Here is a 12,721-nt window from a genome sequence, read left to right on the forward strand (position 1 = left end):
CTTTGAGACAGGGTTTCTTTGTGTAACAGTCCTGGCTGTCCTGGCCTCACTTTTGTAGACCAGGCTGGCCTCGAACTCACAGCGATCTGCCTGCCTCTGCCTCCCGAGTGCTGGGATTAAAGGTGTGCGCCACCACGCCTGCTGCCTATTGTAATTTTTACTGTTAAAAGGTAGAGTGCAGCCGGGTGTGGTGGTGCCCATCTTTAATCCCAGCACTCAGGAGGCAGAGGCACGTGAATCACTGTGAGTTTGAAGCCATCCAGGTCTACAAAGCGAGTCCAGGACAGCCAAGGCTAACACAGAGAGACCCTGTCTCGAAAAACCAAAAAACCAAAAACCAAAACAAAACAAACAAACAAACAAAAAACCAAACCAAAAAAAAAAAAAAGGTAGATCTGCAGGCAGGCATGGTGGCACACACCTTTAATCTCAGCACTTGAGAAGCAAAGGCAGGCGGATCACTGTGAGTTTAAGGCTAGCCTGGTCTACAAAGTGAGTCCAGGACAGCCAAGGCTAACACAAAGAGACCCTGTCTGGGGGTAGGGTAGGAGCAGTAGAACTGCCAGTCACCAGTGGCTCCTCCCCTTCCTGCTCCTGTCCCCCAACCAGCAACAATCACCAGCAGCACTAAGGAGCTGCCCCAGCCTGTGCTGGGGCTGCCAGAGGGAATGAAAGCGGCTCGGTCTATCCAGCGCTCTGCGAGGCGAAGGCTGGGCCCAGGTGCTTACCTTTCGGATGGTGAGGCTGGCCCATTGACCACCTTGAAGAGGCTCTTTAGCAACTGCTCATCCCAGTACAGGTCACAGAACTTCTCAGATATGGCACCACAGAAGGTGGCAAAGGTGAGGTCTTTCAAGGCGTAAATATACTCCCCTGGTTTACAAAGGATGGGGGAGTCAGGTTACCCGTGGGAGGCCTTCTGGTCCCCTTGCACTGGGTCACTGGGAGGTGGTCTCAGGGCTTCAGGGGTGGAGGGGTACGGACTCCAAGGCTCTCTACCTGCATGAAGTAAGCTGGAAGCTGCCCTTGTTTGTCCTGACTGACCTCAGCAGGACAGATGTGTGGACCCTTGCGTTCCCTTCATATGACTGCTCTCTGGACTGGGTCTGCCTCCCTCCACCTCTCCCTTGCTTCCAGGGTGGCCCCCGTGGCTTTCATACCCATGATCAGTGCCTCTAGCCCGTTGTCCATGTAGCCATCGAAGGCAAATTCCTCCTGGATGAGGCGCATGGCTTCCTGCAGTGAGGGGCAGGCTGTCGTCTTAGGTGGGGATGAGGCATCCACACTGGATGGACAGAGCTTGCGGTCTGCTGGCCGAGGCTTCTCCGGATGACCATCTGGGCCCCTAGGGCTGCCTATACTTGTAGCAGCCTTGCCCCTGGGTGGCTTACATGGGTGATGAGGGCCTTGGCTGGCTGAGGTGGACCCTGGGGGCAGGGCAGTGCCTAGTGGTCCCTGACCTTCTGGCCTGTGCTCAGGGGGCAGGGAAGAGGTGAGAGAGCTGGGTGTCCCTGATGCTCCTTTCTGCTGGGTGGTCAGAGCAGGGTCATGCAGGCAGGAACACTCTTTGGCTGAGCTCTGGGGCACTGAGTCACTGGCAGCGTCTGAAGTTGCTCCCTGTAGCTCTGGAGCAGGTGGCAGCTGGTCAGATGTCATCAGGTCAGTGTCCTCAACAAGCTCCTGGACTGCCTGTTTTCTTGTTCCCTCCCTGTCCAACTGAGCACTTCCCTCCTCCGGCTTCTCATTTGACTCTGAGGACAAGATGAGCTGGTCTCTGTTGAGAGAGATGAAAACTCAGGAGGGTGGCCCCCTGTGCCTGGGGCCGCTGCTAGCAGGGAGCGGGACACTTACCTGACAACACTTGTGTCCTGAGCCAGGACGATGGGCTTAAAGTGCGTGGCCTCAGAAGTGAAGGCTGCTGGCAGTTCACAGGCTTCTTTGCAGCAGGTGGGTAGACCAGGCACAGGCCCTGGGACAGGGACAAGCTTGGTATCATTGCTGACCTGCAGGAAGCCTAGGGACAGCAGGTAGTTGGGGGACAGGAGAAGGAGCAGTGGGAGGGGCGGTCAGCAGATACCTTTGGATGACCCCCACACTTAAGGTCCCACAGGTGGGCACCATAGATGCTCCAGACTGTTTTATGCCGATCTTAGCCCAGGTGCCTAAAGTTGTGTGTGTGGCAGTGCCTTGGGAAGTGCTATTGTGAGGAGACAGGGCCATTAGCCAGGAGGCTGAGATGCTGCTAAGGTGTGTGTGTGTGTGTGTGTGTGTGTGTGTGTGTGTGTGTTCTCCCTGGAGAGAGAAGCCAGACAGTAGGAAGACTGGCTTACAGACGAGGATGTGGACTGGCAAGGGAAGGTTAGGACTGGCTGCACAGAGCACACCTGCAGGTGGCAGCGTCCTCAGTAAGGAAAAGACAAGGCTCAGGCCAAGGGCAGATCACATGCTTTGATCTAATCATCCTGCCATATGGGTAAAATGTGCTGCAAGTGTCCACTGAGGGCAGATTTAGGATGAAGGATGGGGTCAGCTGTGGTTAAGGCGTCCTGGGGCTGATGAGAAGGCAGGCTTGGGTAGACCCACCTGGACTGCTCTCAGGAGCAGGTGCCACGGGAGGTTTCAGTTCAACCACTGAGAAAGCATTTTGGAGACCGATGGTCTCTTCCTCTGGGTGAACCTGGGGTGGAAGGTCATAAGTGGTCAGTTGGGCCAACTGGGGCTGAGGAGGTATAGTATGGCTATGCGTTCTACAGCCACCAGACACAGCTTCCAGATCTTTCTGTGGTTTGGGGGAGCTGGCACACCGAGACTCAGAGCCATGGAGGCCCTTTCTGTGAAGCCGTGATGGGTTTCTAGGGGACGTGAAGATTGTAGAGAACCAATCCCCAAAGCCTGCCAGATACCCCAGTGTCCCTGCCCACTATTACCCATAATCCTCAGGGTGGGACCCCCCATCTTCTGGATCCCTCACCAAGCTAGAGGCTAGCAGGTTCCCATGTAAAGGTTGCAGTGTGTGTGTGTGTGTGTGTGTGTGTGTGTGTGTGTGTGTGTGTGTTGGGGGCACAAAAAGGGCAGTCTTCCAGGATAAAGTGCCTGCACTGTCAGTGGCTGGCAGCACCCCTAAGCAAGGGCTGCTGGGAAGGCGGCTGGCCACTGCCTCTTTCCTAAATTCCCAGTAAGTCTACCACGCAGCAGGAGACAAGCAGGGTGCCATGGGTGCAAGTGGCATCGTGAAGGAGTCCTTGTGAATTTTGGGGAGCATCGCCTTGCCTTGCAGGTGGATGCCCGAAGGTGGGCTAGAATCTTGCTGCTGTCCATGCCTCGCTGAAGGAGGTAGCTGCTGCACACCTGAAATGAAGGAGACATCCCTCCAGGCCAGTCCCGCAGAGCAGAGCAGCCATCGGCTCTGCTGAGCCTGCCCCATTTCTCCTGATAGTTCAGGCATGGTTTGTGACTGAGACACTTGTGCTTTTCTGCATAATCCTGGTCCTGGGCAGCCTGGTGTCTGGATTTCCTGTCAGAGCTGTGAGTAAAACTGAAGAGACGAGCTGAAGTCTCAGATAGCAGGGTTTGGGTGGGGCTGCCTAGTATTGGGGAGTTGAGAGATGGGGTACTGGGAAGGAGAATGCGCGTACAGAGTCACAGCAAGGCTGGATCAGGATTGTGTATAAAATATGGCAATCCAGCCGGGCGTGATGGCGCACACCTTTAATCCCAGCACTCGGGAGGCAGAGGCAGGTGGATCGATGTGAGTTCGAGGCCAGCCTGGTCTACAAAGCGAGTCCAGGATAGCAAGGCTACACAGAGAAACCCTGTCTCAAAAACACAAAAAACAAAACAAAACAAAAAAGATGTGGCAATCCTTTTATTTTCTCTTCTTTTTTTTTTTTAAATTAGATGAGGAGTTTATTAAATGAGCATGGAGAGAGAAGGAAATGGGGAGGAGGGTACCCCAGAGAGAAAGAGAGAGAGAGACAGAGACAGAGAGATAGGGAGAGAGATGAATAAAGAGAGAGGTCGGAGAGAGAGCCAGGAGGAAGATTTGGCCTTTTATAATCTTGGATAGGGCCACGCCCCTATGGCAGGCAGGCAATGACATCACAAGTAGGCAGACTGAAGTGGAATCCTAACATTCCTCCCTTTTCCTATAATTAAAAAATGAGGACCTTGGATTGGTTTTTTTTGGGGGGGGGGTTGGTGTTTTTGAGACAGGGTTTCTTTGTGTAGCCTTGGCTGTCCTGGACTCACTTTGTAGACCAGGCTGGCCTCAAACTCCCAAGTGTCTCCCAAGTGCTGGGATTAAAGGCATGTGCCACCAATGCCTGGCTACTTGGATTGTTTTTATGTAAGGCAAGTTGAAATACATAAATGTAGGTTCATTGGAAGTAGCCTTTGGCTGCCATGTAAGGGGAAGAGGGGGGGAGGGGGGAGGGGCAGGGGGGGCAATAGCATCAAAATGTCCGGATTATATAGTAAAGGGGAAGGGAAAGCTCTATCCTGAAGGCTCAGGGTAGAGGCAGGTATGTCAGCCATTTCTTTAACATGCTCCAACACAGAGGAATTCTCTAGTAAACTGTGCTTAACATTAATTTCAGCATCAAGGGCCATGGTGATGAACTCTTGACTGTCCCCGCCCCCAACCCTTGAGACTGTGACTAGGCCAGACCATGGCGCAGTTACCTTGATGGCCTCGGCTGCAGATGGCCGCTCCGAGGCATGGCGTCTGGCCATGTCCAGAAGGAGTGTCTTGAGCCTGCGTGGTAGGGCCAGTTTGTGGTCTCGGGGTACGCTGAACTTGGCTGCTGTCCACAGAACTGCAGCCACACAGTACACAGAGGCCTGGATAGTGGGGAGACAGAGGAGAAGGCAGTAGTAACAGTGGGGCAGGGGAGATCACCCCAAGGCACAGTCCCTCAGGTCAGTAGCCTGCCCAGTGCCGGGGGCCCCACCTTGGCTAGATTTGTAGAGACCAGAATCAGAGTCTGGGAGGTGTACAGGTTTAACAGAGCCAGGCCCCTCCCCCATCCTGTTTGGGTTTTAGACACTGCAAAAGATCCTAGCAGGACTTGCTGTCTCCTTCCTCATGAGGACAAAAACTCAAAGAGTTTGAGAACCGGGCTGGAGAGATGGCTCAGAGGTTTTGAGCACGGACTGCCCCTCCAGAGGTCCTGAGTTCAATTCCCAGCAACCATAGGGTGGCTCAAAACCATCTATAATATAATCTAATGCCCTCCTCTGGTGTGCAGGTGTACATGCAGGCAGAGCACTGTATATGTAAAAATAAGTAAATCTTTAAAAAAAAGAAAAGAAAGAAAGAAAAGAAAAGAAGAAAAGAGTTTGAGAACCAGTTGCTCATGTACCACCCAGAACCTGCCCAGCTGGGATTCCCTCCCAACTAACAGTGTGCTACCAGATGGTTACCAGCTGGCTGACTGAGTAGATAACCCTGTGTGTTCACAGAACAGACAACTTGCACCTCTGGTGGATGGGTGCATAGGATAGGGTTTAAGGTGCTCTCTGTCAAGCCCATGGCCCACACTAAATGCTCTCCTTAGTTTTTGCTCAACTGCATCATCTGTAGCAGTCTTGTTCATGTTCCTCACTTGCACCTGGGATACTTTCTTTGATTTTTGTTTGTTTGTTTGTTTTTTTGTTTTTCGAGACAGGGTTCTAGACTCACTTTGTAGACCAGGCTGGCCTCGAACTCACATCGATCCGCCTGCCTCTGCCTCCTGAGTGCTGAGATTAAAGGCATATGCCACTATGGCTGGCATTTTCTTTGATCTTAGTGAGTAAGATCAAAGCAAAGCACAATAATTGATCATGGCCTGCACCTTTAATCCAAGCATTTTGGAGGCGGAGGCAGGTAGACCTCAGAGAGTCAAGGCCAGCCTGGGCTACCTTATTTCAAAACAATCAGACAAAAACAAAACTCTGGGTGGAGGAAGATTACTTTTTCAAGGTCCTGGGCCACACAGTGTGGCGTATGTTTTGCTAACTGTTTTCTCCCCCCACTTTGTTTTTGTTTTTTGAGGCAGGGTTTCTCTGTGCAGCCTTGGCAGACCAGGCTGGCCTCGAACTCACAGACATCTGCTTGCATCTGCCTCGCTGAGTGCTGGGATTACAGGCATGTGCCACTGCACCTGGATTTAACTGATTATTGGTCAGTTTTACCATCACTGTAACCAACACCTGAGAAAAACAAGGCAGAGGCACGTTATACGCATCTGACCTCACTCACATCCCGGGGTTGCCTCTGCAGCTTAGGCTCTATTCTCACAGAGTTACACATTATCAGAGAACAGCCTGATTCTGACTTGCTCTCCTTTGAGTCTTCAGGGCCCTTGTAACTCTTGCGCTCTCAGTAAAAACAGCATGCAGATGATGCCAGGGATGCCTTCAGCTGGAACCCAACTCACTTGGACCATGGCTGTAGTGAGTGATCTCTGAGTGTTCAGAAGGTTGAGTGTAGCAAAATGAATCCCAGAAAAAAAGTTTTCAAGGCTCATCATTGCAAGCAGGCCACCCTGGACCACTATTTACAGGAAAAGTCTTATAAAAGCCTTTACAGTTGATTTGTGTGGGTGGACTCTCTCTGATTCCAGAGATTCCCTCCAGGCAAGTCAGCTCAAAGTGTTTGGCGGCTTCTTCTTCTTCTTCTTCTTCTTCTTCTTCTTCTTCTTCTTCTTCTTCTTCTTCTTCTTCTTCTTCTTCTTCTTCCTCTTCCTCCTCCTCTTCCTCCTCCTCCTCCCCATTTTCTGGTTTTTCTTTCTTTTTTGGTTTTTCAAGACAGGGTCTCTCTGTGTAGCCTTGGCTGTCCTGGACTCCTTCTGCAGACCAGGCTGGCCTCGAACTCACAGCGATCCACCTGCCTCTGCCTCCGGAGTGCCAGGATTAAAGGCGTGTACCACCACACCTGGCTCCTTTTCTGTGTTTTCGAGACAGGGTTTCTCTGTGTAGCCCTGGCTGTTCTGGATTCCCTTTGTAGACCAGGCTCACAGAGATCCGCCTGCCTCTGCCTCCGAGTGCTGGGATTATAGGCGTGTGCCACCACGCCCAGCCCTGTATGGCTCCTTTTGAATGGTGTAATCTCTTCAGCAATCTCTTTCCTTGGCCCCAGCTTTTCAGATGCTTCTACTAAGGGCAAGTGTCTCAAACCTTTCCACTCTACTTTTGATCTCTGTAGATTCTAGCTACCAGCACTCAGCAATAATCATGCTGCAACCTAAACAATAGGGTGTCTCCAAAATTTCTCCACAAAAGTAATTCGTCCATTACTTCTGTGGTGGTTTGCACAGGTTTGCCCCACATAGATTCATGTGTTTGACTGCTTGGTCATAGGGAGTGGCACTTTGAGGAGGTGTGGTCTTATTGAAGTAGGTGTGGCATTGGAGGAAGTGCTTCACTGTGCAGGCAGGCTTCTATGCTCTGGCTCCGCCCAGTGTGGCGTCTAGTCTCCTGGCTGCCTTTCGATCAAACTCTCAGCTTCTCCAGCACCACATCTGCCTGCGTGATGTTTCCCCGCCGTGATAATAAGACTCTGATGAAAACTGTAAGCCAGCCACATGAAATGTTTTCCTTTATAAGAGTTGCCTTGCCGGGCCTAGTGGTGCACGCCTTTAATCCCAGCACTCTGGGAGGCAGCCCGGTCTACAAAGTGAATCCAGGACAGCCAAGGCTACACAGAGAAACTCTGTTTCGAAAAACCAAAAGAGTTGCCTTGGTCATGTCTCTTTGCAGCAATAAAACCCTAAGACAACTTCTAAATTCAGTCTTATCAAAGTTATTAGAATATACGCCATAAATTATCTGCCAGAATGGAGTACAAGTGGCTTCCAATCCAATTCCCAATAAGGTCCTCTTTCCACTTGAACCCATATGCCCCCAGTCTTTTCTAGTTGAATTTCTTTCCTTTCTTTCTTTCTTTCTTTCTTTCTTTTTATAAAAACGCAGGTTTGGGGGTTGGAGAGATGGTCCTGAGTTCAATTCCCAGCAACCACATGGTGGCTCACAATCATCTATAAAGTGATCTGATGTCCTCTTCTGGTGTATTGGAGCGGCGGGGGCGGGGGTGGGGGTGGAGGGTGGGGACGGGAGGAGGGGGTAGTGGGAAAAAGGAAACAGTAAATGGTTGCACGCATTTCTATTAGCATTTTGAACTTTCTTTTTTTTCTGAAATTCACTCTGTAGACCAGGCTGGCCTTGGGCTCACAGATCTCACTGTCTCTGCCTGTCTCTGAGATTAAAAGCCAGTGCCACTACTGCCAGGCTAGCTGTTTGAAATGAACTTTCACCAGAATTGCCCTTTGATCTCTGCTTGTAGCTTTCTAGACGTCTCTAGTATGCCTTGTTCACTTTCCCAGGCATTCAGAGCACTCACCCCACATCTCGGGCACCAGAGTGGCTTTTGTTGTTTATTTCTTAAATTTTATGTGTATGGGTTTTGTTGTTTTTGCCTGTGCATCGTGAGAGTGCAGTGCCCTGGGAGACCAGAAGAGGATGTCAGATCTCCTTGGACTAGAGTTACAAATACTTGTGAGCTGCCATGAGGGTGCTGGGATGGAACCCGGGTCCGCTAGAAGAGCAGTCAGTTGCTCTTAACCTGAGGCATCTCTCCAGCCTGCATCAGAGAGGGTTTCTCTGTGTAGTCCCTGAACTCACAGAGCGCTAGGATCAAACGTGTGTGCCACAATCTCTGGCCCTTTAAGTGGATGGGGCGTGTGTACAGGTCAGAGGACACCCTGTGGGGATCTGTCCCCTTTTCTCATGTAGGTCCCCGGTACAGAACTCAAGGTGTCAGCTCAACTGCACGCACTGAGGAAGTTTCCTGTATTTCTACTTTTCCTGAGTTTTTTTTATTTTAAAAAGAACATTATAAATGATTGTTGAATTTTGTTTTCGGCATTAATATAATTTGATTTTTCTCCTTTGTTCAGTTAATACATTATATTACACAAAATTTTCTTTCTTTCTTTCCTTTTTTTTCAAGACGAGGTTTCCCTAGGTAGCCTTGGCTGTCCTGGACTCGATTTGTAGACCGAACTGGCCTCAAACCCACAGAGATCTGCCTGGCTCTGCCGTCCAGAGTGCTGGGATTACAGGCGTGTGCCACCACACCTGACCTGTACTGAGTTTCAAGTATTGAAAAAGACTGGTTTCAATATCCCTGGAAGAAATCCTGCTTTTTCAGTGTAAGATTGTTTTCATGTATTGCTGAATTTTGTGTATATTCCAAGAGTTCTGTTTTCATATTTATGACAGAGAAACGTTTGTACTCTGTCCAATTTGAGTATCAGGGTGAAATGAAATTTTTTTTTCGAGACAGGGTTTCTCTGTGTAGCCTTGGCTGTCCCAGACTCACTCTATAGACTTAGGTTGGCCTTGAACTCCAAACCCCTAGCTCCAAAAACATTTACATTAAGAATAGCCAAATTATAGTTAGGAAGTAGCAATGAAAATAATTTTGTGGTTGGGGGTCAACACAACATGAGGAACTGTGCTGAGAACCACTGTGCTAGAGAATCTTGAAATTGTTAAGTCACTTGATAGGCATGGGCCATTACAAAGACCTGTTTCATGTTGGGTGAGCTGTGGCGTTTGTGTCCATCTCATCCAAGCCTCTGAACACGCAGAGAAGCTGCTTGGGGTGTGTCTGGCTACCCTGGTGACTGCAAATGCCCCTGTGCCATTTTTGGTTTTAGTGCTATCTTCTCACTTCTCTCGCCCCCAGTTCCCTTCTGCCTCACCTGGTCCTGTTTCCACAGCATCTTTACTGGGCTGTTTACTGGGGCTGCTTTCACAGTGGACCAGTGTCAACATCCTAGGAGTCTGCATCCTGTTAGCCTCACCCACTGCTGTATTTCCTCCACAGACATTTATAACCAAATGAAGCTGTTATCCAATACTCTGGAACTGTTGTTACAGGAGGAGCCACCTGCTGTGGCTGCTGGGAGGGGGGAGGGGGGAAAAAACCTCCGACACTCCCTCAAGAGCAGCTCCCGTTCTGTTTCTTTCTTTGTTTGCTTTTGTTTTCTTTCCTTCTGAGACAGGGATTCTCTGTGTAACCTTGGCTCTCCAGGAGTCACTTTGTAGAACAGGTTGGCATTGAACCCACAGAGACCCGCCTGTCTCCCCGAATGTTGGAAGTGCTGGGATTACAGGCATGTGCCACTGCACCTGGGCTTCCAGACTAGTTTTTATATTAAAAAAAAAAAAAAAGGCCGGGCGTGGTGGCGCACACCTTTAATCCCAACAGAGGCAGGGGAATCTGTGGGTTCAAGGACAGCCTGGTCTAAAAAGCAAGTCCAGGACAGCTAAGGCTAACACAGAGAAACCCTGTCTCGAAAAACCATAAGTGAACACAAATAAAAAGCAAAAACCAAAAATCCCCAAAACCTTATTACTATTGTGTGCGGATGAGTGCATGCCGCAGTGGACAGAGGGACATCAGTTCTCAGAGGACATCCAGAGGACATCTCTGAGGTATCAGTTTTTCAACAGAATCTCTGTGTTCTAGGGCTTGAATTCAGACAGTTAGGTTTACTCAGCCAGTCCTGGGAGGCTCCTCAGCCAGCATGAGCAGGCAAGGCCAGTGCACCTCTGTGGCTCTCAGGGTTTCAGTTCTCTACCTGCCAAAGGGCCCCATGTGCATTGTGCAAGCACAAGGAGCCAAGGAGTGGCCAGGCCATCTGGAGTCACCTTGCTCTTTCCTGGTCCTCTGGCTACAAAGCCTGACCTGTGGGAGGCTCTCTTTGCTTGCGCCTGAGGGTCCAGCGTATGAGATTGAAAAACCTCTGTTTGCTCTGCACTGTCCAGTGTCACCCTACTCCTTCATTTCCTCAGCCCCACCCCCATGGCCCCGCCCCCATGGCTCCGGCTCCACCCCCATGGCTCCGCCCCCACGGCCCCAGCCTATATGACCTGGCCCCTGCCTTACCAGCTGAATCAGGAGGATCAGCTAAACTAGTTCCTAGGCTGGCAGTTGCCCAATATTCTGAGTGTAATTGTTAATTTGATTCAACGTTTATAAAAGCCTATTAGCCTGTTAGTGGCGGAGGGGTCTAGGCCCTCGAACTGGAGTGTGTCCCTCCCGGGGTACCAAGGCACACTCCTGACTCATGGAGGATAGCAGTGAACGCTACCACAGCCCCATGCGAGACATGGATGCTCTCATTAGGATCATCTGGACCGTGACTGGCAGAGGGTGCAGACAGCGAGAGAGGTGAGATGGTTACCTTCTCTGTTACCGGCTTCTCTTCCGACACCTCAGGAGCCAGGAAGAGCGAGTTGTAGGAGCCTAGAAGAGCAAACACAGTTTGTTTTTCCTTCCAACCTTAGGCAGCTCTGGTTCTCTGCCGCTCCCCCCACCCACCGCCTCCCCAGGGTTACCCATGTGTACCGTTGGCAGGGGGTGGTCCAAAGAACACAGTCCCATCCTCAGCTACCAGAACGTTGTCCAGGCACAGGCGGGCTGCAACAGAGCAGAAGCAAGGATGCAGCTGTGTGTTGACAGCTCCCTCACCAGCATCAGGGGACTCCAGGCCACACAGAGACACCAGAGAGACCTGTCAAGACTGGCCAGGTGCTGGGCATGGTGGTGCACGCCTGCAATCCCAGCACTCTGGGAGGCAGAGGCAGTAGGATCTCTGTAAGTTCGAGGCCAGCCTGGTCTACAAAGTGAGTCTAGGACAGGCAGGGCTACACAGAGAAACCTTGTTCGAAAAACCAAAAAAAACAAAAAAACAAAAAAAAAAGGCATGGAGGGCTGGCTCTTCCATCCAGCAGTTGCCTGGGAACACTGTTGGGGTGTATCACCCTCATTAAGTTAAGAATAAACAGGAGGATGGGGACAACACTGCTCAGCCACTGGGAATGGCTGCGTGAGGGAGGTTGGGCTGTTGGAATTCTTCAGACTCATGGCCGAGAGGCAGCTTAATAGCAGATAGTCCTTGGGCAATATTTCTCTGAGGATGGCAGCCTGGTCTCCTCTGATGCTGCTGCCTTTGTTACTTCCCCATGGTACATTGAGAACAGAGATGAACTTGCTCATTTATCTGGCTATCCATCAGGCTTAAACATATGGGGCCACAAACTAGTGTAACATCCTGGGCCCTTCCCCTACCTCCCAAGCCAAGGTTTCACTTCCTGGTGGCAGTACCACTCACTCCTTTAAGGGCAGGAGATGTCATTGGTGCTGGGACCATATTGTAGGCAATTATCTCCACTGTCCCTCTCTGTGCCAAGACCCAGGTGCTGCTTCCCCTGGGGTAAACGTGGCTCATTGCCTCTTGCTCACAGCACTGGCTTTGCCACTCCCGTTTCTCCCTCCCCAGCTTTTGGTCCCAGGGCTCAGGCAGAGCAGGGTGCCCCATCACCTGGGTGCTCCGTGTGTGTCTGTAGAGTGCTGAGGCAGGAGAGGCACAAGGCCCACAGCTCATACTCCTTGAAGGGCCGGCCTAGCTTAGACAGAAGGTCCTGCAAGGACAGGCTCTGTGGGAGAGAAGAGTCATATAAGAATGCTCTGTCTACTTGGTGCCAAGGAAACACAGAGAGTGACAGGTGACTAGTGCCTCAGTTTCCACATGCAGTGCCCCCCTATGCAAGGGACTGGAGAAGTTCTTCAAATTAACGATGAGTGTGGGTGAGTGCGTGGAGAAACTGGAGCCCTCACCCATGAAATGGTAGGGCTGCCACAGGAAAAAATGGTGGTTCCTCAGAGAAG

The 12,721-nt window shown here is 50.9% G+C and overlaps 1 protein-coding gene across 2 annotated transcripts in view; it reads right to left on the reverse strand.

The window, feature by feature from the left end:
* Positions 1-12,721, reverse strand: part of KNDC1 (kinase non-catalytic C-lobe domain containing 1) — a 54,117-nt gene that overhangs the window by 21,667 nt on the left and 19,729 nt on the right. Inside the window, exons 7-15 of one of the 2 annotated variants that reach the window (XM_084766780.1) lie at positions 12,375-12,489; positions 11,399-11,470; positions 11,235-11,296; positions 4,681-4,839; positions 3,271-3,348; positions 2,584-2,677; positions 1,852-2,014; positions 1,161-1,774; positions 729-873 (exon numbers count right to left, since the gene is read on the reverse strand). In XM_084766780.1, coding sequence (XP_084622906.1) covers positions 729-873; positions 1,161-1,774; positions 1,852-2,014; positions 2,584-2,677; positions 3,271-3,348; positions 4,681-4,839; positions 11,235-11,296; positions 11,399-11,470; positions 12,375-12,489 — 1,502 coding nt within the window. The remainder of the gene's footprint in view (positions 1-728; positions 874-1,160; positions 1,775-1,851; positions 2,015-2,583; positions 2,678-3,270; positions 3,349-4,680; positions 4,840-11,234; positions 11,297-11,398; positions 11,471-12,374; positions 12,490-12,721) is intronic. The other variant, XM_084766781.1, reaches the window with a different exon arrangement.

The sequence above is a fragment of the Acomys minous genome (assembly GCF_964271855.1).
Source record: "Acomys minous genome assembly, chromosome: 2".
NCBI classification, from domain to species: Eukaryota; Metazoa; Chordata; class Mammalia; order Rodentia; family Muridae; genus Acomys; species Acomys minous.